The sequence below is a fragment of the Lynx canadensis genome, chromosome B1, assembly GCF_007474595.2.
Source record: "Lynx canadensis isolate LIC74 chromosome B1, mLynCan4.pri.v2, whole genome shotgun sequence".
In the NCBI taxonomy this organism is placed as follows: domain Eukaryota; kingdom Metazoa; phylum Chordata; class Mammalia; order Carnivora; family Felidae; genus Lynx; species Lynx canadensis.
The window spans coordinates 127,115,180-127,139,119 of record NC_044306.2 but is presented as its reverse complement, the minus strand read 5'-3'; the positions used below and the strand labels follow the sequence as shown (position 1 = coordinate 127,139,119).

Genomic DNA, 23,940 nt, shown 5'->3' with positions numbered 1-23,940 from the left:
CTCAAATTAGAAAATATTTGCAGAACTCTTGCTGTTTATCTTGCTCTAGGTGCTGCAAAGTGGCATTTAATGTGTACTATGCAATGTAAAAGTTACTTATTTTACACTATTTTGTAAAAATTGTAAAACAAATGTAAAATGCCCAGCCATGCACATTGTTGTATTCCACTCTACCTAATAGTATACCATGAAAAACAGAACAAAAACACCTCAGCATCTATTCTTACTCTTTGATAAGTTTAAGAGCTTTCTAATGCAAATGAAAAGGTTATTTGATTTACAAGGGGAGAGCTGTCTCATTGGGGGTTCTCATGTTCTTCACGGTTCACCTGTGAAAACTACATTGTGAAAACTACACATTGTGTAGTTTCACATTGTGAAAACTACAATGAAGGGGAGGCAAAAGCTGGAGAGGCCAGTTGCTGGCAGGTGGACTCAGAATAAAGCATTGGTTTCTCTCACACAGAACTTCAGGCTTCTTTCTCTTGATAGTTTATAGCTGTGCTCTAATGTGGGGGATAAAGATCCCCCCCCCAACATCATTCAAATAGTGACTCTTATCAATGATGTCGTTTTAGCATAATTCCTAAAGTTGTGTGAGAAGGATGAGATAAAAATTACTAAATTGCAGTCTATAACTGGCTTGGTTGATCATGAAATCGGTTTAATGGATCATAGCCAGTATTTTCATTAAAAAATGAAATAAAATAGGGGTGCCTGGGTGGCTCAGTCAGTTGAGCATCCAAACTCTTGATTTTGGCTCGGGTGGTGATCCCAGGGTCGTGGGATCAAGCCCCGCTTTCCAGCTCTGCGCTGAGTGTGGTCTGCCTGAGATTCTCTTTCCCTCTACCCTTCTCCCTGGCTTGTGTGCATGTGCACACACACTCACTCTCTCTCTCAAAAATAATTTAAAATAAATGAAATAAAATAGAAGATATAAGAATATTTTAATATATTAAGTATTTTACGTAGTAAGGGTAGGTATCATGTTAGGAAAATGTGGTTTTAGTTTATACATGCATGGAAGTAAGTATACAAACATGTATTTTGGGTCACAGTGTTTCTTACTATGTTTTAGTAGTCAAAACACTTGGAAGCCATTTATTTAAATAAGTATTAGACATACTTTTGTATATCAGATGAGTAATGTAGTTTGGAAATGATAGCCCTCCCCAAACTGCATTGAAAGGGCTGATTGAATTTTTAACACCTACTAGTGTGTTCTGAATCTGTCATAGGGTTCCATTACTTCCCCTGAAGTTCTGACTTTGAATCTTAGATCCTTTCATTTGTGTTGTTACATAGCTTGTGTTACCCAAGAACTTAGTAATGCTGTACCAGTTGATAAAGAGTAACTAGGTGTATTTGTAACAGCATTATAGTTTGATCGGATCATCTTCTTTTTCTCAGGCATGTATTTTAACATACACCACCACACATATACAGACTTGTCCGTGACTGGCGAAGACCTGACTATTTTAGGATGCAGGGTGTTCAGGAGTTCATAGTCTGCATGAAAGTGTTAAGACACAAAAGAAGTAAGAATCCAAGCTTGAGTTTTATGTAAGCTAGCAAATACTGCTTCCTACTTGCCCTGTGCCTTTAATACTTTCATAATTCAGATGTAGTAGTCCCTTTGGAAATATTAACTTGATCTAGGAAGATACATAAAAGGTGACATTCTTCTTGTTGGTTTTCAGAATTGGGGATTTATACTTTTTTAAACTTACATTTTAATTCACTATATTTGTATGTCTAATAGATTTTGTAATGCTTGAAATCTTCACATTGAATATAATTAATAAGTGGTTAGATAGGTATTTTCAAGCCTTCATAAATTTTATGGTTTAACTTACAAATATGTTCCCGTGTTTATGTAGGTGATCTAATTTGCTGTGTAATGTTTTCCCTAGACTCTCTGTAGGTTATGGATTCCATATTGGGTAAGTTTAGTTCATTTGATGCAAATATAAAATACTACTATCTTACCAAATATAGTCAGATATTCTTCACAAATCCAGTCTTAAAGTCATGAGGAGCCATTAGATTTTGGAAGCACATCAGTTTTCTAACTTTAGTTTAATTATATACAAAATGAGAATGTCTAATTCATTAAGATTAGGGCTGTTGTTCCTTGAACCCACTTTGCTGACAGGTAGTGGCTCTGAAAAATAAGAATGCCTCCCCTGTGGGGCATGAAATTCAGAAGGCCAGGGGTGTCCCCTAAATGGAGCATTTGAGCCTTCAGTTTCTTTATCTGTTAAAATAAGAGGCTAAAAGAGTCCCCCATAACATTGTTGTTATGTACGTATACATACATACACAAACGATATAACACATATTGAAGTTTGTGGTACATAGACGGGTACTCAAGAAAGATTAAGTTTTTACCCCTCTCTTCCTGGTAGTGACAGCATTAATAACTTACACTGTTACCATCTAGCAGAACAGTTCTGCTTCTGTGACTTCTCTGCTTGAAAATGTTTTGGGCTCCCTGCTTCCCACACATTAAATGTTTGGCTTCTTAACAGAGCTTATGGTCCCTTTATTGCCTTGTGACAACCTTCTTCTCCAGCCTATTTTGTAATACAGTTCTTCACGTTCTCTGCAGTCGTGTCACACAGTTCAAGAGTTCATACCATTCCTTGGGCACACACCTCTGTACTTGGTAAAGCTGCTCCTTTTATTTAAATGCTTTTCCACTCTTCTACCCCTGAAAAATTTCTCTTCACTCTTTGAGACCAGATGTTATCTCCTTTGTGAACCTTTCCTGAGCCCTCTGAATAATTGGCTATTCTTTCTCTCTGTCCCTACAAAATGTTGATGATGGCTTTATTATAGCATCCATCATATTCATTGTAATTGTTTACATATGTGTCTTTTACCACTGTTTTTAGATCCCCTTAAGGACAGGGACCAAGTCTTACTACTCTTTGTTGTACAGTACCTAAACAATACCCAGCACAGTTCCTAGGCCTTTGGTAAATGTCAGTGGCTGAGTAGGTGAGTGGGTGGATAGGTCGGTTTGTCTTATTTTGAACATCTTCTTCGTATATTTTGAGGAATTCACAGGACGTTGTTCTTTCCTCCTACCAGACTTGAAATTCCCACTAGTCGTTGAGCAAAGGTGGACGTGCTGTCTGCCAAAGCTGCCATTAAAAACTACACATATGCCCAGGGAGCAGAGGACTCCACTCTCCTTGAAGCATTAAACTGCCATTAAGACTTTAGAGTTGTGTGTATACAGTACTATAACTAGTACTGTATTATTTATTTCCAGTAACTAAAAAATTAGTAATAGATCTGAAGCCCTGTTTTCTTAAAAAAATATGGGAATATATGGCCTATAAGGAACCAAGCAGTGGAATGCAGAGGAAATATTAGGCATAGTTGTTCATTTTATCAAGGTGGACAAATTAACTTGGATGCAAAGCACCAGTAAATAATAGAAATTAGCAAAAAAAGGAACAAACAGTTAAGTCAGATTACAAGTTCCAGATCAGACAAGGAGGTCTTAATGGAGAGGGAAGAAAGATACCAGTAAAGTTCCAATGGTACAATCTTGAGATACAATATTTGTTTATATTAGTTTATAGTGGAGTCATATTTTATGCAAGAATAAGGTGTTCATGTTTATGCCTAAAGCAAAATCGTATCACATAGCAGTGCCCCTTGAATATTTTTAGGAAGAGGCCAAGTTGGAGAGGGAGCAACGTTTGCAGAAGCTCTCGGAGAACTTGGCTCAAGTCATTCAGTCTAGATAGTGGCCAGAAAGAAAGTTGGATGGGCTAGTGGGGGTCTGGTCAGAAAAGGGCTTTGAAAGTAAGACTGGGGATTGATGCAGAAAGGAAGCCCTTAAAAGATTTGTAAACTGGAAAGTGACCATCAGATTTGCAATCATTAAAAGATCATTAATAGTGTTAATGGGTTTAAAAGCTCATTATGACCTCAGTGTGGAGATTAAGATTGGAGTCCTGGTGACTAAAGAGGTTGTTGAGATAATCCAGGATAGAGATGCTGATAATGAATATTACCCTGGGCAGTGGGAATGGGAATGAAGAGAATTCCAAGGGCAAGAGAATGCAGTTTAACACTTTAACCTGATGGGAGGCAAGTTCTAACCATTGCTCTTCAGGGAGCTTTATTCCCTTTAGAGCATTTATCCTGTATTAAAACACTGGTAGGGGAGGTGCCTGTGTGGCTCAATCAGTTAAGCATCCGACTCTTGATTTCGACTCAGGTCATCGTCTCACAGTTTGTGTTGGGCTCCATGCTGACGGCACAGAGACTGCTTAGAATTCTCTCTGTCTGTCTGTCTCTGCCCTACCCTCCCTCCCTCCCTCCCTCTCTTTCTCTCAAAAATAAATAAATAAATATTTTAAAAAACAACTTTGAAACACTGGTAGGGATTGTATTTGGCTTAGAGAAACTATACTTGGCTTTGAGTAAGTCAGATTATGGCACAGAAAATTGATTGAATATGTCTCTAGTTTTTGGGTTTTTTTTTTAATGTGTCTAGTTACAAAATATAAATCTGGGTTGTATCTTGTACTTGAGAAATAAGTTAAACATAACTAGTCTATTTTTGCAGCATTTCCTTAGGCAAGTACATTGATTTCCCCATCATTTTCTAAATGTTGACTCTCTTTCAATTCTTTATAGTTGCAATCATGAGGTTGGTAGCTTTGGCATTGCACTGCTTGCCTTTCTGGAAGGACTTGTGCTATGTGTGTTGTCATGGAAATAAACATTATGAGATGGAAAAGGTTTTCTTACAAGACAAAAGAAGAAGAATCCTATAGAGCCCTACCAGTCAAAAATTTAGTACTCATGTTGTTATTTGTATGTAGTTCAGAAAGCTTTAAGTCCATAGATATGCTTAAATTTTTTTCCCACTTATTACAGGTTTTTTTTCTTCTTTTCCACTTCGAAAATATATAACTTTTTTAAAAAAATGTGTATTTATTTTTGAGAAAGAGAGAGCAAGAATGAGCTGGGGAGGGGCAGAGAGAGAGGAAGATAGAGGGTCTGAAGCAGGCTCTGCACTTACAGCAGCAAGCCAGATGCGGGACTCGAACTCACGAACCGTGAAATCATGACCTGAGCCGAAGTCAGACGCTCAACTGACTGAGCCACCCAGGTGCCCCAAAATACGTAGCTTTTAAGAGCGTTTGTGATGGTACTTCAAGGTATTAACACTATTGTAAGTATTTAATAAATAACATAATTTCTTATTCAGAAAATCATTTAGCTATACAATATTGGCTAATACTATAATCACTGTTTTCTGTAGGAAACTGGCCTTATTTCATAAAGCCAATGAAAATTAAAAGCTTTGTTGTGTTTTCTTTTACAGTAGTTAGTATCATCTAGATGTGCTGAAATTTTTCCTTTTGCTGTTTTCATTAGCAGCGCTTGAAGCTTGCTGGAATGATACCATCTCAGTGCTGTCTTTTTGTATGTACACACAACTCCCTGTTTATTCTTATGTTCCCTGATGTTGGCAAGAAATTACTGGATTTCTTTTTTTACTTTTATTGTTAAATGTGTCCATGGAGGCAGACATTCTATAGAACTGAGGAAAGGAAAGGCATTTAGTTGATGGTGACATACTCCATACACTAGTAGTATTCTATCATTTAATATTAGACATTTGGAATCTCTGATTCTCCTTATTGAACAAATGTTATCAGATTATATGTATATAAGCCTTTTACTAGTGGATTGCTTTTTTTTTTCCGAAACAGTTTTAGTATATGTGGCAAAAAGCAAGGGCTTTTAACTTACGATGAAATTTATCAAAATTGGTGATTTCTTTTTGAAAACATGAATTATGTTTTGAAGAAGCATAGTTTAAGTAAGCTGTAAATAGAAAAGTTAGGATCATTTGAAGGTCTTTTAGGGACACAGTCAATTTCTTTTGGTCAAATGCAAAAGGGAAAAAGACACAAATGTACTTTTCAAAATGAATATTTAGTTAATTTTAGCTTCTGTTACATCCTTTCATGGGGAATACTCACCATCCCCATTCGGGCACTTGGAACTCAGGAATATAATAGTCATGAAGGGAGCAAAAAAACCTTGCTTAACAGAAAAATTGTGCATATCATTGATTAGTAGCAATAACTATTTTCTATAATACTTTCAGTTAAGTATCTTTTCACTCAGAGTGTGCAATAAGATAATGTCATTAAAATTTTAAATGAGCATCATTTTACCAATGAGGTAACAGAGTCTGAAAGAAGTCAAAGGAATTGTTCAGAGCCCCATAGTGATTTGGACCTAGTTATTTTGACTAGTGTATTTTCTTGTTATCACAAGATAGTATCAATGACTATATTTAAGGAAGACTAACTCTCTATGGGATAGTGCAGAAAGGAGTATTGTTTGCATTGGGAGGATAAACCAGGTGACTAGCAACTTCTAAGGACTGTTTCAAGTAGCATTTTCTTTGTTTCTAAACTTCATTTTCAAAATTTATCTAAGATTCTAGTTAAATGACCCTTTATCATACCCTCCCTCTATTGTGTGCTACATTTTAGCAATAAAGAAAAGCTTATTTATTCATTATGGACAGAGCTTTGGAGAGATCTGATGTATTCTTTTTTTTTTTTTTTTTCAAGGAAGACTCAGATATATTTATGAGATCTGATTAGATCACAGATTGAATGATGTGCATCTCAGTTATAAGTGGATATAAATTCTATCTTTTATTTGAAGTCTAAAGAAGATAGGGGTGAGAAAGGAAATTACTGTTTCTACAACCATCCCAAATTTCATTGTAGGCTTTACGTTACAGTAATAAATCGAGATAACTAGATTTGCTTAGCTAAGATGGATAGATTTATTGGTTCCATTTAAAAATTTTTATATGAATAAGTAAACTGCTACCAGTTGCATATGTTTCATCTCTTCTAATAATGTTTTACTGCCATCTGCTCCCCTGCATTTCGACATCATTAAACTAAACAGTCCACTTGCCGTAAAGGCCTGACTGGAGCTGTCCATTGTCAAAGCTGTGGTGTGAAGCATGTAAAATATGCTTTGTCTTTTTATATAACATGTAGATTTTGGTTTAGAATCACGATTCTCAGGAAAAAATAAAAGTAACAACCATTAACTGCCTTTTTTTCCCCCCGTAAACTGGAATTTATTTCTGTGTTGGAAGCTTTCCTGTGCTGACGCAAGAGCACAGTTGTGAAAGCTCTTCTTTCTCCCCATTTTTCCTTCATCCTGAGATTAAAATATTAAATCTTTTCTAAGGGAAGACACCTGGATTTATTCATATATGATTTTCATTAAGAATTATTTCTCGGTTAAGCGTAGGACTTCGGCTCGGGTCATGATCTCACAGTTTGTGGGTTCGAGCCCCGCGTCGGGCTCTGTGCTGACAGCTCGGAGCCAGCTTTGGATTCTGTGTCTCCCTCGTTCTCTGCCCCTCCCCCACTCATGCTGTCTGTCTCTCTCTCTCTCAAAAATAAATAAACATTAAAAAAAATTTTTTAAGAAGAATTATTATTCCTCATTAATTGATGCATGCAGTTTAAACCAGAGGTTGGCAAACTATGACCTTGGTCACCTCTGGCCTACCACCTGTTTTTATAATAAAGTTTTATTGGAGCACTGCCAGGCTCATTTGTTTACATTTGTTACATGATGTCTGTGGCTCCTTCCCTGCTGCAATGGCATAATTGAGTAGCTGCCAAATAAACCTTACATCCCACAAAACCTAAAATATTTACTCTCTGGCCAGTTACAGAAAAAAATTGCCAAACCTAGGGTTAAACCATAAGAATAAGAAAAATTATGCTTGATGATTCTGTACAATAGATGCAAACTTTTCTCAGAGTCGTGAGCACCCTTGACAACTCTAATCCGAAGGCACTCTGTTGCCTGTTTGTGAACATCACCTGAGAGAAGATAAAACTCTTTGGGGCAAGCATCTTATTCTTGGGTGTATCTTCTATACCCAAAGAGTTCCTAGATCTAAAACATTGTGTGTGGTCTCTAAGTAGTTTTTGAATGAGTTGGTACCTTATTTTTTAAAACAGGTAAGATCTGGGGCGCCTGGGTGGCTCAGTCAGTTGGGCGTCCCGACTTCAGCTCAGGTCACGATCTCGCGATCTCGCGGTCCGTGAGTTCGAGCCCCGTGTGGGGCTCTGGGCTGATGGCTCAGAGCCTGGAGCCTGCTTCCGATTCTGTGTCTCCCTCTCTCTGCTCCTCCCCTGTTCATGCTCTGTCTCTCTCTCTGTCTCAAAAATAAATGTTAAAAAAAAAAAATAAAAAAAAACAGGTAAGATCTTATGTCAGAGTGTAATTGATATTTGTGAAGCATTTCTTACACATTCAAGAAAATTAAGTAAACATTTTACTTACACCATCACATTCAAGCCTCTCACATTTTGAGGTAGTTGCTGTTTTACAGGTGAGGAAACTTAACACATTTCTGTGTTTATGGAGCTAGAAATTAGCAGAACAAGGAGCCCGAGTATATCTTAACATTACGCCAGATGTATGGCTTCCTCCAGCATAAAATAGCTTTTAAAAGCTTTTTTTTTTTTTTTTAATTTTTTTTTTTTCAATGTTTATTTATTTTTGGGACAGAGAGAGACAGAGCATGAACGGGGGAGGGGCAGAGAGAGAGGGAGACACAGAATCGGAAACAGGCTCCAGGCTCTGAGCAGTCAGCACAGAGCCCGACGCGGGGCTCGAACTCACGGACCGTGAGATCGTGACTTAATGGTTTTAATTGAGAGAGCTGTCTTAGAGAATTAGTAGTAGTAAAAGAAATGTAAGGAGTATCCCAAGTTTTCAATTTTCCAGTAACTTGTATTCATCATGAGAGACATTGTTGATATTTGACATGAGGAACGCTCGTTAACTTTTAGTCCCCTTTCTGCTTCAGGTTTTGTTTTTTTTGTTGTTGTTTTTGTTTTTTGTTTTTTTGTGGGGTTTTTTGCCTACATTAAAAGAATTCTATTTATATGAGCAACTCAAACCTGAGCTACCTTTCTCCTTTATTTCTGACTGAGACTAGGCTGCTTTCTCACTTGTATAAATGGGTGACAATTAGTGGGAAAATGGTAAAAGCCAAGCCTGTTTGGGTTTCATGTTACTTTGGAAATAAGATATGTCAAAACTCTAAGTATAATATGAGTATAAGTAATTTTTTAATATATGTCCTTTATAGTTTTCTCATTGAAATATAAGCAAAATTTTAAAAATTTAATATTTGAAATAAATTCTTAGCTTAGATTCTGTATGAGTTCACCTCATGCAGAGGTGATCCTCTTGAGTATTTCTGAGGTTGTGAATGATGCCTCAGATTTTTGTTTTTGTTTTTAATAATTTATCTGAGTTTTTCTTTTTTGTTTCTTTTTATTCTCCTCCCCCTCCCTCCCACCTCCCCTGCCTCTTTTTTACTGTGAAACACATTGACCACCCACAGTTAGAGCAGGATTTAGCTTCCCATTGTAAAATTAGAAATTTTAACAGTGATACTGAAATTATTTAGAAAATACTCTGTATGACCGATAAATGAAATGTTGATTTTTAATTGAATGGTGGCAAAACCAGATATTTTAAGATCTCATATCTTTATCTGTGAGGTACACACTGGGTTTCTTTTACTTGTCACTCTGAACAAATGGAAGTTTTCTGTGTAAGGTCAGCTAGTTGGGAGAAAAAGGCAAGTTGCATATATCCCAAATTTTAATGATGTGTGATGCAACAAATTAAGAAAGAAGAGAACTGAACCTAATCCAGTCCCCACACTCACTTTAATTAAGACACTCTAGATCCAGTTTAATCTGGGTTCTTAGAGTTGAAAGGCCTGTTGCTAATGGAAGAAACTAACCTCCTGAAGTTGCGGAAATATTTGATACTTGGCCTTGGGCGCACCTGTTCCAATTCTTTATGGCAGCATAAAGAATACATACCAGCATTCTCCACTGCTTAGAGAAACGATAATAGTTTAATCTGTCAACTTTGCTTTTAATCATTGAATAAAAAAATCCTTGATTCCGTTTAATAAAATTTGCACAGGCCTCTCTAAAATGTACTTTGCTCTGATCCTAGATCTTGGCTTAATTTTAAACCTTTTCTATTTCTACTGGATATGATTTCATGCCTGGGTAATGAAGAGTAGTAGTAGACTGTTGCTTATGCTTCCAACATAAGGAGCTTGACAGATGAAATGCACGGATTCTCTGCTTCTCTTGGCCGCCATCTGTTTGATATGGTTGGGGGAGGGGCAGAGAAGAAAGCACTTGCTGTGCACGGTCATATGCAAGCGTGTTGCCATCATTGCTACCCGATTTAGTATGTGTAAAATTTCTACCATACCTTTGTGAACAAATTCTCGGAGATGTTGAATTACAATACTTTATCTCCCCAGGAGTGCCAGAATGTCACTTTGATGTGGCCCAGTTATTTATATGAGTACAACATTAGCCTCAGTGTTTATAACTGGAATACCCTTTGCATTCGAGCCAGTTGTTTTTCACACCATAAAACCTCACATATGACTTCTGTGTCGTTGGGGCTGTAAACATTTGTCTTTTTTCTTTGGGGAGGGAACATTAGTATTCTTGATAGCAGCCTTATTTCAGACTCAATAACAATGAAATATTACAAGATTTAAAAAATATTTTTTTCTGGTTATTCCTAGATTTATTGCCATGACATTCTCTGCTGCTTTATCTTAATTCAAATGTAGTAGGTGAAATATCCACACCAATTTAGAGTTTGTACAACAAAAAGTGAATTTAACATTCAGTTGCTTCAAACCTGTTTCTCTTTAGCAAATGTACTAGATCTATAATTTTATTTTTCCTTTCTGAAGCAGTTAAATAAATCTTCTTCAATGTTTCTCAGAACATGAAGAATCTAGCCTTTTATTTCAAGATTTTCTAGGTTTTATTTCAAGAACTTTGCGGCCACTAATTACAATGGCTGAAAAGCATGGGCAGCTAGGTTTAGGGAAAATAAGTTAGATCTCTGTTGGAAACTCATTTTTTATAGAATACATGAATGGCTTAAAAGTGGTAATCTAAGCTGTTAGGCATACTGGGGCAAATAAAAAACAATGCTTTTGTACATTATTCCTAAATTTATTCTGGCAGGCTCATTAAGGAAATTAAAGTAGCAGAAGTTAATCATCTCAGTTATCACTATCCCCTCCTTCTAAACTGCTCCAGAAATGAGAACGTCCAGGTTTAGACCACATTTGAGGAGATCTGCCTTCATATTTTTCATAGGTCAAGGCAGTAACTGGCAAAGAATTTGACACTGTAGGCACATAATAAATATTTGATGAATGAATCTATAGGGTACATAGGTTTTGGAGTCAGACAAAAATGGTTTTAGATCCCAAATGGTCCACTTTCCTCATTTGGCTTATGTGATGCAGTCTCCTGGTTTTTCGCCTACCTTCCGCTGTGTTCCCAGAGTACATATGTTATTTGCCTTACCCTTAGGAGCTCTTCTGTTTTCACGCTCACTTTCCCTGAACAATCTCATTAACTCCCACAGCCTCAAATGTCATCAATATGCTAATGACTCTTGAATCAATTCTTCTAGCTCAGATCTTTTTCCTGAGTTCATATATTCAATAGACTGTCAGTACTGAGATGAAACACAGGCACCTCCAGCTAAAAAAAAAAAAAAAAAAAAAAAAAGAAAGAAAAAAGAAAAAGCTATGAGCTCCTTGAGGCCTAGGATTATTCATGTTTTGTCCCCTCCTGTGTACCCATGCATAACACAGTGCCTGCCACGGTGTTACGTTCTCAGTATACACTCGACTAAATGAAGATCTATAATTACATTCATTATCTTTCCATCATTCTAGCACTTATCCCACTATAACAATTGACTGTTTACTGGTCTGTAACCTTCTTTAAACTTCATGAGGGCAGAAATTATGTCTGTCTCACTCATGTTGGTAAAGCCTAGCAAATTACTTGGTACGTAGTAGTTGTTAAAAAAACATTTCCCTCCTTTTATTGCCCTATATGTCCTTAGGTAAGTCACTTATCCTTCCTGACCTTTATATTCTTGGCCTATTAAAAAGTAATAACAAGGGGCGCCTGGGTGGCTCAGTCGGTTAAGTGTCCGATTTTGGCTCAGGTCATGATCTCAGGGTTCGTGAGTTCGAGCCCCGCATCAGGCTCTGTGCTGACAGCTCGGATCCTGGAGTCTGCTTTGGATTCTCTGTCTCCCTCTCTCTCTGTCGTCCCCTGCTTGCACTCTGTCTCTGTCTCTCAAAAATGAATAAACGTTAAAAAATGTTTTTTAATGTAATAATAATACCTCATAATGTAAAAATGAAATAATTCAGTTTAGTATGTGTAAAATCTTTAAGTTTTTACTATAGAAAGGAAAGTTCAGTACACACACACATATATATGTATATATATATATATATACATATATATATATGTATATATATATATATATATATATAACTAGAGATGTGGTTTCTTCTACATGTATATTGAAAGGGATGAGACAATGAAAGGGATTATAGATTAAAAGCAATTTAAAAGACAAACCAAATAAGCAGACCTTATTTGGATCCTGGTTAATACTGTGTTGGGGTGTGTGTTGTAGGCAAAATAATGCTCCCCACCTCCCACCCCCAAATGTCGAAAGATGACCATGTCCTTAATACCCAGAACCTATGAATCTGTTATATTGCATATCATTGGTGAACTAGGGATGCAGAAGGGCTTACAGTCACTATCAGCTGACCTTCAAATAGGACTACTATCCTGCATTATCCTAGGGAGCCCAGTGTAATCACAAGGGTCTTTAAAACTGGAAGAGGAAAGCAGAAAAGAGGGGAATAAAGTAATGCAAGGCTTGTTGCTGGCTTTGAGGTGGCAGAAGAGGGCCATGAAGCCCTGGATTTGGGCAGCCTCTAGACGCTTGAAAAGGCAAAAAAAATGAATTTTCTCTAGAACCTCCAGAAGGAAACATCCCTGACAACACTTTTTTTTTTTTTTAATGTTTACTTATTTTTGAGAGACAGAGACAGAGAGTGGAGGGGTGGGGGCAGAGAGAGAAGGAGACACAGAATCTGAAGGAGGCTCCAGGTTCTGAGCTGTCAGCACAGAGCCTGACGCGGGGCTTAAACTCACAGACTGCAAGATCATGACCTGAGCCGAAGTCAGGTGCTCAACCAACTGAGCCACCCAGGCGCCCCTGGAAACAGCCCTAACAACACTTTGATTTGCTCAGTAACATCCATGTGGGAAAACTGTAAAGCAATATACTTGTGTTGTTTTTAGCCAACAAGCTGTTATATATAATAAGCAAGAGACAACTAATACAGGGATTAACAGGAGAAATTGAAAATTGGTTATTTGATGATAACAAAATTTTTATTTTAGGTGTGATAATTGAATTATGGTTAGGTTTTTATTTTTTTTTTTTTATTTTTTTTTTTAAATTTTATTTTTTTTTTTCAACGTTTATTTATTTTTGGGACAGAGAGAGACAGAGCATGTACGGGGGAGGGGCAGAGAGAGAGGGAGACACAGAATTGGAAACAGGCTCCAGGCTCTGAGCCATCAGCCCAGAGCCTGACGCGGGGCTCGAACTCACGGACGGCGAGATCGTGACCTGGCTGAAGTCGGACGCTTAACCGACTGCGCCACCCAGGCGCCCCTATGGTTAGGTTTTTAAAAAGAGTGTTCTTTTAGGGATGATATTGAAATATTATCAATGACGTGATAGATGTTGCATTTGCTTCAGAATGGTTCAGAAATGGCAGGGGAATGAATGGCATATAAATGAAATGTATCAGTTACAGACTGATAAATTGTTAACGTTTGGTTCTTTTTCTTTATTAAATTTTACTGTTTTTTAAAGTAATTGTTTCCTTAGCATCCTCTAAAGATGATTAATGCTATTTTTTTTCTAATTTCAGAAATCATTGTGAGCTCATGGGGTTAAACATATTTGAAGTATTGTAGTCCATGGTTATTATCTTTATTAATGCTCAAACTGTCTCATCTACTTCTTTGAAGTCCCTTTGATACCACTCTGGTAGTCTTTGATAGCTTCCTTCCTTGCTAATATGAGAAGATATTCTAGACTTCCCTTGTTTATTTTCTGCCCCAATTCTATACTTAGCAGTTTTTTTTAAGGAGTCTGGTTCCTTTTAGCGGGAAGATGATAATTTTGGTACTGGAGTCATTGATTCTCTAAACAAAGATATATTAAGCAATATGCCAGGGACTGTTCTAGATGCTAGAGGTGTTTCAATGAATAAAATAGTGTCCCTGGCCTTAAGGTCTGAAGAGACAGAAAATAAGAAAACAATAAAAAGAATATAAAATATGTTAAATGGGGATGAACACTATGGAGAAAGATAAACCAGTTAGTGAGTATAGGGAATGCTGGATTGTGGGTAGCAGGTTGCCCCTTCATATAGGATAGTGAGAGAGAGCCACATTGATAAAATGGCCTTTGAACAGAAAACCGGCAGGAAGTGAGGAGCAAGCCATGCAAACAGCTGGAAAATATTTCCAGAAGGAGAGAAGAGAAAGTACAAAGGCCCTGAATCAGAGAAGAATGCTGGCCATTTAGAGAAACCATAAGGAAGCCAGTGTGCCTTGTATGTAATGGGCAAAGGGAGAGTGGTAATTCAGAGAGGGAGCAGGAATCTGATTCTGTATGACCATTGATTAGAAGGGAGCTCAAATTGGAGGGTTTTGAGCAAAGGAGTAGCATGGTCTGGCTTAGTTTTTTTCTGGCCTCTGTATTGTTATCAAGAGTCAAAGCTACATCTCTATAAGCAGTGACTACCGTTAAGCCAAGCAAGAGATGTTGGTGGCTTGGACCAAGGATATACTATGAAGGTGGTAAGAAATCATCAGGTTATGTTTTTCTCATACTTTGATGAGCAGTTCATCTCCTAACACCAAACTTGCTCTTCTAATGAATGATATTTTCAGCAATTCAAAAGCACAACATCTAGTAAGAGTAACCTACCTTAGAAGACATTAAATACCTCTGTTTATTTTTTGAGATTTTTTGAGTTTTTTTTTTTTTTGAGATATCATCCCCCTACCCCCCACTGACTTGTGTTAAGTTTCCAAGTAAGGTTTGACATAATACAGTATTTTTTCACCTATTGCATGTCAGTAATAAGAATATTTTACTATTAGTTGAATAATTTGACTTGAACCAAAAGAGGCAACTGATGAATTTCATTCCTATCTGAGTACAGTCTGGCCAGGTGTTTAATGTATACATTATAACCTTCACTACTATTTTTTAAAAATGGATTGGTGTAGGGACCCCTGGGTGGCTCAGCTCAGTTGAGTGTCGGACTTCCGCTCAGGTCATGATCTCGCAGTCCATGGGTTAGAGCTCCACATAGGGCTCGATGTTGTCAGTGCAGAGCCTGCTTCAGATCCTCTGTCCCCTTCTTGTCTCTGTACCTCCCCCACTTGTGCCCTCTGTCTCAAACATAAAAAAATAAAACATTAAAAAAATGTATTGGTTTAGAGTTAACAGCCTTTTTTGAGCAGGAGTAGAAAGCAAAAATATCAAATACCCCACTTTTTTATACAGTTAGGTAACATCTGATTTCAGAGAATTCATACATTGTACTACCATGGGTTCTTTTGCTCTTAATCTCTGCTTTTTCTCCAAAAGCTATTTATACAAACAGGTGTCTTTTAGTGAGGTCAGCTATTTTTGAAGCACACAGTAAATAATTATAGTATAGTACAATACTATATACTATAGTATACTATAGTATATAGTATTTTATATTATATATTTATATAATTATTTTAATATTACATATAACCAACATTGTGTATATTATAATTATATAAGATTGCTTAAAACTTACGTTAACTAATTTGCCAAATAATACAAACCTGAATCACCTGCTTGGGAAATAATGTGATTAAGATCTTTCTAGAGTGGAGAATTTAAACAAAATTTTTAACGTTTAATTTTGAGAGAGAAAGAGCACAATTGGGGGAGGGGCAGAGAGAGAGGGAGACACAGAATCTGAAGCAGGCTCCAGGCTCTGAGCTGTCAGCACAGAGCCAGACACGAGGCTCAAACTCACAAACCGTGAGATCATGACCTCAAACCGAAGTCAGACACTTAACTGACTGAGCCACCCAGGCGCCCCTCGAGTGGAGAATTTTTACTTTATGTTTTCAAATGGTATATCACATGGGGCACCTGGGTGGCTCAGTCGGTTGAGCATCCGACTTCAGCTCAGGTCATGATCTCACAGTCTGTGAGTTCGAGCCCCACGTTGGTCTCTGTGCCAACAGCTCAGAGCCTGGAGCCTGCTTCGGATTCTGTGTCTCCCTCTCTCTGCCCCTCCCCTGCTCATGCTCTCTCTCTCTCTCTCTCTCTCTCGCTGTCAAAAATAAATAAACATTTAAAAAAAAATTCAAATGGTATATCACAAAGATTTCCCTAACAACAGGAGGTAAGTGTCCTACCTAAATTAATGAATATTGTGTGGTTCCATTTTTTAAAATTCTTTATCTGCAGTTTATAGTCTGCAGTCCAAAAGAGATGACTTTAAATTTCATGTTTAGTAAGTCAGGGATCTGTTTGCTTTTTAAAAATGTATTGCCTCTTAGAATACTTCAATATATGACAAATATGACAAATATTTGAAACACTAGCAATTCAGCAAATAGGTATTGAATGTATGTTGTTCTAAACCTTCAGATGACTCATCAATAACCATTCTAAAGTTAATAAGATACACTGTTCGTTTGGAGAGTAGCTAGTGGCTTTAAATTTCTAGATGAGTTTTGTGGTGCTGAAATGTACTTTATATAAAAGAATAAAAATTAATTTTCCAACATGTCCCCAATGGGGTAGAGATTAGCCACAAAGAAGCCAAATTTTATGGAAGTTGCTCAAGATTAAAGTTAAAAAGGAAAACTTGAGTCAAGAACTAACTTCTTTCTAATGTTCTCAGGATGACACTTTATTGACTCATTCATTATTCAGTTTAAGTCACTTAAAATTTTTGTGACTTAGATTCATAGATTATGAAATGGGGCTAATTTAATGGTCCTATTTAATAGCTCTATTAAAACTTAAAAGAAATAGTTGTTTTTATTACAAATAAGTAGATTGTCATCTTTAAACTACTATCTCTAAAGAGATGTATATTTTTTTCTACATAAACATGATTTTCATGACAGGTTCAATAAATGTGAAGTGTTTTGGTCTCTGTACCACCCATGGAAGATCGTTTTTCCCTGCATAGTAGTGCAGTTCTCTGCAGAATTATTAAGGAAACAAGGCTCATTTCATGGTGCCTTCCCTGTTGGAAGACCTCACCTTCTTACACCTCCCTCTCCCCATTAAGCCAAGTGAGCAGAGGCCAGGGGCTTGGCACTTGATGGCACAAAAGTTGCCCATTACTGTGCTAAAGTAGTGAGAAATTCAGTCTGAAGAAGTGAAACATCACTTTATTCATACGGGAAATAACTATGCCTTGGAAATGTTCGCGGCTTGGTAATTAACAGGGCTTGTGTAGCTTTGTGTGCGGGCCAGTGTGCTAGCAACACAGCAACAAAACGGAGGTGTGAGAATTTCTGTCTTATCCAAAGTGGTTAAAATGGGGCAGTAACAGAAAACAAGGCTTTTCTTCCCAAGCAAGGAACAGAAGTGAGCTTAGGGCTTATTACATGTGTTGAAGACACAGTCACATGTTTCATGTTTAAGAATGGCTTCTCATGTTAAATAAGCTAGTTTCCCATGTACCTTCTCCTTGAGGCATGGGCCAGGTGGATTATGTCCCATTTTACAATGACTGATGGATGGAGAATTAACTACACTCTTTTATTGCTAAAAATGTCCCAATGACTCAGTACTTTAGGGCTTATGCATAGATAATGTGATAAAATAAAGGCATATGGTAGATGAAAGGGTTTCACTCTCTTTGAGGTCTGATTTTCAGATTTTTCAATTGGTAACTTTCCCACTGTTTGAAATCCTGACCCTGATCCGCATTTTAAAAATATCCGTCTCAATATTGCTCTTTAAAAAGGCAAAATGAAAGTGATTTGGAACCTTCCCTTTTTTCTTTTGCATGATTAAATGTTAATTTTTTTTTTTTTTTTTTTTTTTTGCCTTCTCTTTGTGAGGCTGTTTTCTGATAGCGGGTAGAGAGAATTACATAGTTTGTCCTCTTTGTTTAAAAGTTTATCATTACAGGGGGCCCCCTGGGTGGCTCAGTCGGTTGAGCGTTGACTTTGTCTCAGGTCATGATCTTGGCAGTTCGTGGGTTTGAGCCCCATGTGGAGCTCTGTGCTGACAGCTCGGAGCCTGGAGCCTGCTTCAGATTCTGTGTCTCCGTGTCTCTCTGTCCCTCCCCTGCTCGCACTCTGTCTCACTCTGTCTCCCAAAAATAAACAAACATTAAAAAAAAGTTTATCATTGCCTTAGGAAGGTTGTAAGGATATAAGATGTTGATAAACAAATTATGCAGGCAGGGGTGTTGTGGATGTTGAGAGGAGCAAGAAGGGTGCCTGGGTGGCTCAGTTGGTTAAGTGTCTGACTCTTGATTTTGGCTCAGGTCATGGTCTCATGGTTGTAGGTTCAAGCTCTGCATCAGGTTCTGTGTTCAGGATGGAGCCTGCTTGGGATTCTTTCTCACTGTCTCTCTCTCTGCCCCTCTTCTGCTCATACTCTCTCTGTCTCTCTCTCAAAAAAAAAAAAAAAAAAAGAGCAAGGACACTGCTAGCTGGGATCTTCAGGGCAGATGGGGTGGTGGCAGGGAGCTCAGGGAATGGAACTTCCATGAGCCTTGTAGAAGGAGAAAAGTATGAGTGGTACTGGAGAAAGGGACACTTCATTGGCTAATGGTCATAGAGGCAGGGCCTAACCTGACATGTTCAAGGGACAGTGAGTAAACTATAGCATAGTGGTTAAGAACACAGACTCTGGAGCCAAACCGCCTAGGTTCAGGATTGCCCTTTATTTGCTGTGTGGCCTTGGACCAGTCTCTTACCATTCTTTGCCTCAGAATAAAAATAAGTGGTGCTAATCTTGCCTGAATCATAGAGCTGTTATAAGGATTTGACAAGAGTGCCTTCAAATAGTGATGGCACAAGTTAAATATTAAGTAACTATAATAGAGTAGGGTGATGGCAGGGATGTGAGTGAGCATAAAAGACAAGGTCATAAAGAAGACCGGAGTGAGCTCCTTGAGGGACTGGACTGTCAAGACTGAATAAGCAAGAAACCATGATGAGAGTAGTGTATTTGGGAAAATAATCCAGCAGAAAAGGTTGGAAAGAAATTGGCAGCAGAGAGAATGGTTAGGAGACTTGCAGTTGTCCAGACTTTAGAGATTCAAGACCAGGACTCAAATGACAGATCATGGGTTGGATTAAAAAGAAGGGACAGACCTTGGAAACATTTACAGCAGAACAGTTGTTAGGGTCTGCGGACTGTCAGGCACATAGGAGACAGAGCGCCGTGCCTCACTAAGTGGCAGAATTCAGACATACAGGAAGGAGTTCTGAGGTAATGTGTGCAAAAAGATGAAATCCATTTTTCATATCTTGAATTTAAAGACAAGAACAGGAATTGGCATTGAAAATGCTTATCTGTTGCTCTAAGAGAAATCAGGTCTGGATACAGAAATGGAAGACGCACAGAGGAGCATGTTGTGCTGTGCAAGTAAATGCGGTAACAAGGAAGAAGAATGTACACAGTAATATTCTTTCCCATTTCTATACGAGGAAGCGTGAATCTAAGGGAGTGAAAACATTTTCCTAGCCCAGTTGAGTCACTTGAAACAAGGGCAATGGTAAAGCTCACTGGTCTGTAAAATGCCATTTCACGGCTCAAGTGCCAGGCAGAGAGCCCTGTAGATGTGCTATGTGTTTATAAAAGCTGGGTTTCTGAATCTGTAATTGCCCATCATTGCAAACAGGCTTTATTCTGGTAAGGGAGAGTTATTCTTTCAATTAGCCCAATTAATCTTACCAGTTAAAACCACAGCTGTAAAATGAATCCTGTCAATACACACACATGCAGTAAATTTATATTATTATTTATTATAAATAAGAGTTAGTCCTTTTAAATGTTTTTTGAATATATGTCTTTTCCACTACATCGTAATTGCCTGTGGGTAAGGAGCAGCCCTCCTGTTGGTTTCAGGTTGTCACAGTTTTTACATTCGTTTATGTTTTTTAAATGTTTATTTATTTTGAGAGAGAGAGCATGTGTGCACGAGTCGGGGAGGGACAGAGAGAGGGATACAGAGGATCCAAAGCAGGCTCTACGTTAACAGCAGAGAGCCCAATGTGGGGCTTAAACTCATGAACCGTGAGATCATGACCTGAGCCAAAGTTGGACGCTCAACTGACCGAGTCACCCAGGCACCCCATTCAGTTATGTATTGATTCCAGTTCATTCATTGATTCATTTGTTCATTCATTCCAGACACCATATTAGCTCCTAGGCTGAGGAATAAGGCATAGTTCCTGCCCTCAGGGAGCTTGCTTTTTAGTTGGGGAGGAAGAGGCACAGATATGTGAAGTAGAAACAGTAATAAAGTTATTCACAGAAAATTATGGGAATGTGAAAGAGAAACATTTAATTTGGATTATGTGGCATGGGCAGTGGGGAGAGGTACTTCAGGGAAGATTTTTAGAGCAGTTGACTTCTGGGTTGAATCTTAAATGCTATGTAGTGGTTACTAGGTAAATAGAGAGAAGGGGAGAGAAAGGACAGTGAAGACAGCCTGTGCATAGATGGACTTATAAGAAAACTTGAGGCATTGGGCGTTGCTGCAGCCTGAAGACTGAGGCAGAGGGTGGTGAGCAGTGAGACTGTGGGGCAGGCAGAGAGCCCTTGGAGGGCTCTGAATGCAGTGCTTAGAAGCATGGACTACATCAGTGGTCAGAGAAGAAGGAGATTCTTGAAGTGGTGTATCAGAGTTGTGACCTGATAAGATTTCAGTCCTTGGTGGCAGTTGGGAGGATGCATTTAAGGATAAGACATTTTGGCGACCAGCAAGGTGGGAGAGATTTAGGACCTAAACCAGGACAGTATTGTCGGAATGGGTGATGACGGGCAAAATCAAGAAGTACTTGTGATGTAAAATCAGCAGGACCCATTATTACCACAGATGAGAGAGAGGAAGGTCCTAGAATGGTTCTTAAGTAGCTACCTTATATGACTGGGTGACCGACTTTACAGTCTACTTAGAGAATACAGGAAGAGAGGTAATACATTGAGTTCATTTTTATTTTTATTATCTTGCAACACATTGAGATATTTATTGTGCCTCTGATGTACTTGGAGTTAAATCTATCTGATGATTAGCAGAGATATCTAGATGAGTAGAAGTACCTTGCTGTCAATGCTCAGCTTAACTGCATCTCCTCTTGGAAGCAGAGGCAACTCTGCTTTTCTTATAACACATTATATATATTTATTTTTATGTTTATATTTGTATGTATTTATATATATAGGTATAACGCGCACACACACACACACACACACACACACACACACACACATTTCTTAGAATCCCTTGTAATGAAAAGTAACTCCAGACTTAATAAAGCTAAATATACCAATTTTCTAGGTTATTCATTCCTGTCAAAACTAAGAAAAAAAAAAAAAAAACGATTAATGTGGCCTTTCAGACAGTAATAAAATTTTAAGACTCTTTCACTGTGTTGTAATCCTTGATTTTCTTTTCTGTTCATTTCTGTAGTCACAGTCCAGTGTTTGATACATAGTGTCTCCATAAATGTGAGTGAGTGAATAAGCAAATGAATAGGTTTTTTTATATAATTCTGCTTTTGCTTTAATATTTAATACAGTATTACAGATGTGATTGAAGCCCCTTTGCAATTTTACTCACTTCCTTTGTGTCTTTCCCAAAGCTAACCCATTATCTTGGAATGTGTGTGTCTTCCTGCCTGAAAATAATTATTATTATTTTAAAACTTTTTATCAAGTATAGTTGACATACAATGTTATATTAGTTTCGGGTATATAACATAGTGGTTTTTGACCATTCTATACATTATACCATGCTTACCATAGTAAATGTAATTACCGTCTGTTACCATACAAATGTTATTACAATACTTTTAACTATATTCCCTATGCTGTATTTCTCATCCCCGTGACTTATTTATTTTATAACTGGAAGTTTATATCTCTTAATCCCCTCCACCTATTTCTCCCATCCCCCCAACCTCCTGCCTTATTGACTTAGCATAATACACTTTAGGTCCATCCGTGTTGTTGCAAATGGCAAGATTTAATTCCTTTTTATGGCTGAGTAATAGTCCATTATATATCTTTACCACATCTTCCTTATCTGTTGATGGATACATTATGTTGCTTCCATATTTTGACTGTTGTATATAATGCAACAGAAAACGTAGGGTTGCATATATATTTTTGAATTACTGTTTTTGTTTTCTTTGGGTTAATACCCCATAGTGGAATTACTGGATCATATGGTATTTCTGTTTTTAAAATAGCTTTTTTAACATTTATTTATTTTCAAGAGACAGAGAAAGACAGAGTGCGAGTGGGGGAGGGGCAGAGAGAGAGGGAGATACAGAACCAGAAGCAGACTCCAGGCTCTGAGCTGTCAGCGCAGAGCCCAACATGGGGCTTGAACCCACCAACAATGAGATCATGACCTGAGCTGAAGTTGGACGCTTAACTGACTGAGCCACGCAGGCACCCCTGGTATTTCTATTTTTAATTTTTTGAGGTTATGTTGGCCTCATAGAATGAGTTGGAAAATTTTCCTTCCATTTCTATTTTTTGGGACAGTTTGAGAAAAATAGGAATTAACTTCTCTTTAAAGGTTTGGTTGATTTTCCCTGGGAAGCCATCTGGCCCTGGACTTGTTTCTTGGGAGATTTTTTACTGCGAATTCAATTTCTTTGCTGGTTATCAGTCTGTTCAAATGTCCTATTTCTTCCTATTTCAGTTTTGATAGTTTATGTTTCTAGGAATTTATCTATTTCTTCCAGGTTGCCCAGTTTGTTGGCATATAATTTTTCATAATATTCTCTTATTAATTGTTTGCATTTCTGTGGTGTTGATTATGATCTCTCCTCTCTCATTCATGATTTTTATTATTTGGGTCCTTTCTCTTTTTTTTGATAAGCGTGGCTAGGGGGTTATCAGTTTTATGAATTCCTTCAAAGAACCAGCTCTGAGTTTTATTGATCTATTCTACTAGGTTTTTGTTTTGTTTTGTTTCTGTATCATTTATTTCTGCTCTAATCTTTATTATTTCCTTTCTTCTGCTGGCTTTAGGCTTCCTTTGCTGTTCTTTTTCTAGCTCCTTTAGGTGTAAGGTTATGTTGTGTATTTGAGATTTTTCTTGCTTCTTGAGGTAGGCCTGTGTTGCTATATATGAATAGATGATTTTACAAAGTAATATTATTATTTGAATATTAGAAAAACTTTATATTTGGCTTATTCTCATTCTGATTCTTCTGTGTCTTAATTCCTAGCACTTTCCAGTGGAAGAATCTCAAACAGTGCAGCCTCATCAGGAGCAGTAGCACCAGCCAACTCAGCCAGGGGACAGCCCCAGGCACATGACCAAGGCACTTTAGTGCAAAGAGCTGAGCACATTCCTGCAGGGAAACGAACTCCAATGTGTGCCCACTGTAACCAGGTCATCAGGTGGGTTATTCGTTTTTGGAATTTTCTTGAAAGTACTTAATACCAATGTTAATTTTTTTTTATTATTATTTTGAATGATTTCAGATTTTATTAGTGAAAATATTCTTGCTATATTTTTATGTAGTCACTGAAGTGATAAATAAAAATATATATATTTCTTAGAATCTCTTGTAATGAAAAGTAATTCTGGACTCTGTAAATAAAGCTCAAAATACCACTTTTCTCAGTTATTAATTCCTGTCAAAACTAAGA

General features: G+C 37.6%; 1 protein-coding gene and 1 long non-coding RNA gene across 4 annotated transcripts in view; both read left to right on the top strand.

Moving 5' to 3' along the window:
- PDLIM5 (PDZ and LIM domain 5) overlaps positions 1–23,940 on the top strand; it is a 223,228-nt gene that overhangs the window by 174,536 nt on the left and 24,752 nt on the right. For all 3 annotated transcript variants that reach the window (XM_032592935.1, XM_030313420.1, XM_030313417.1), the window contains one exon: positions 23,514–23,688. In XM_032592935.1, coding sequence (XP_032448826.1) covers positions 23,514–23,688 — 175 coding nt within the window. The remainder of the gene's footprint in view (positions 1–23,513; positions 23,689–23,940) is intronic.
- On the top strand, positions 13,163–14,314 carry LOC115512411. The gene is made up of 2 exons (XR_003968380.1): positions 13,163–13,415; positions 13,679–14,314. It is a non-coding gene; the product is annotated as an uncharacterized LOC115512411 (long non-coding RNA).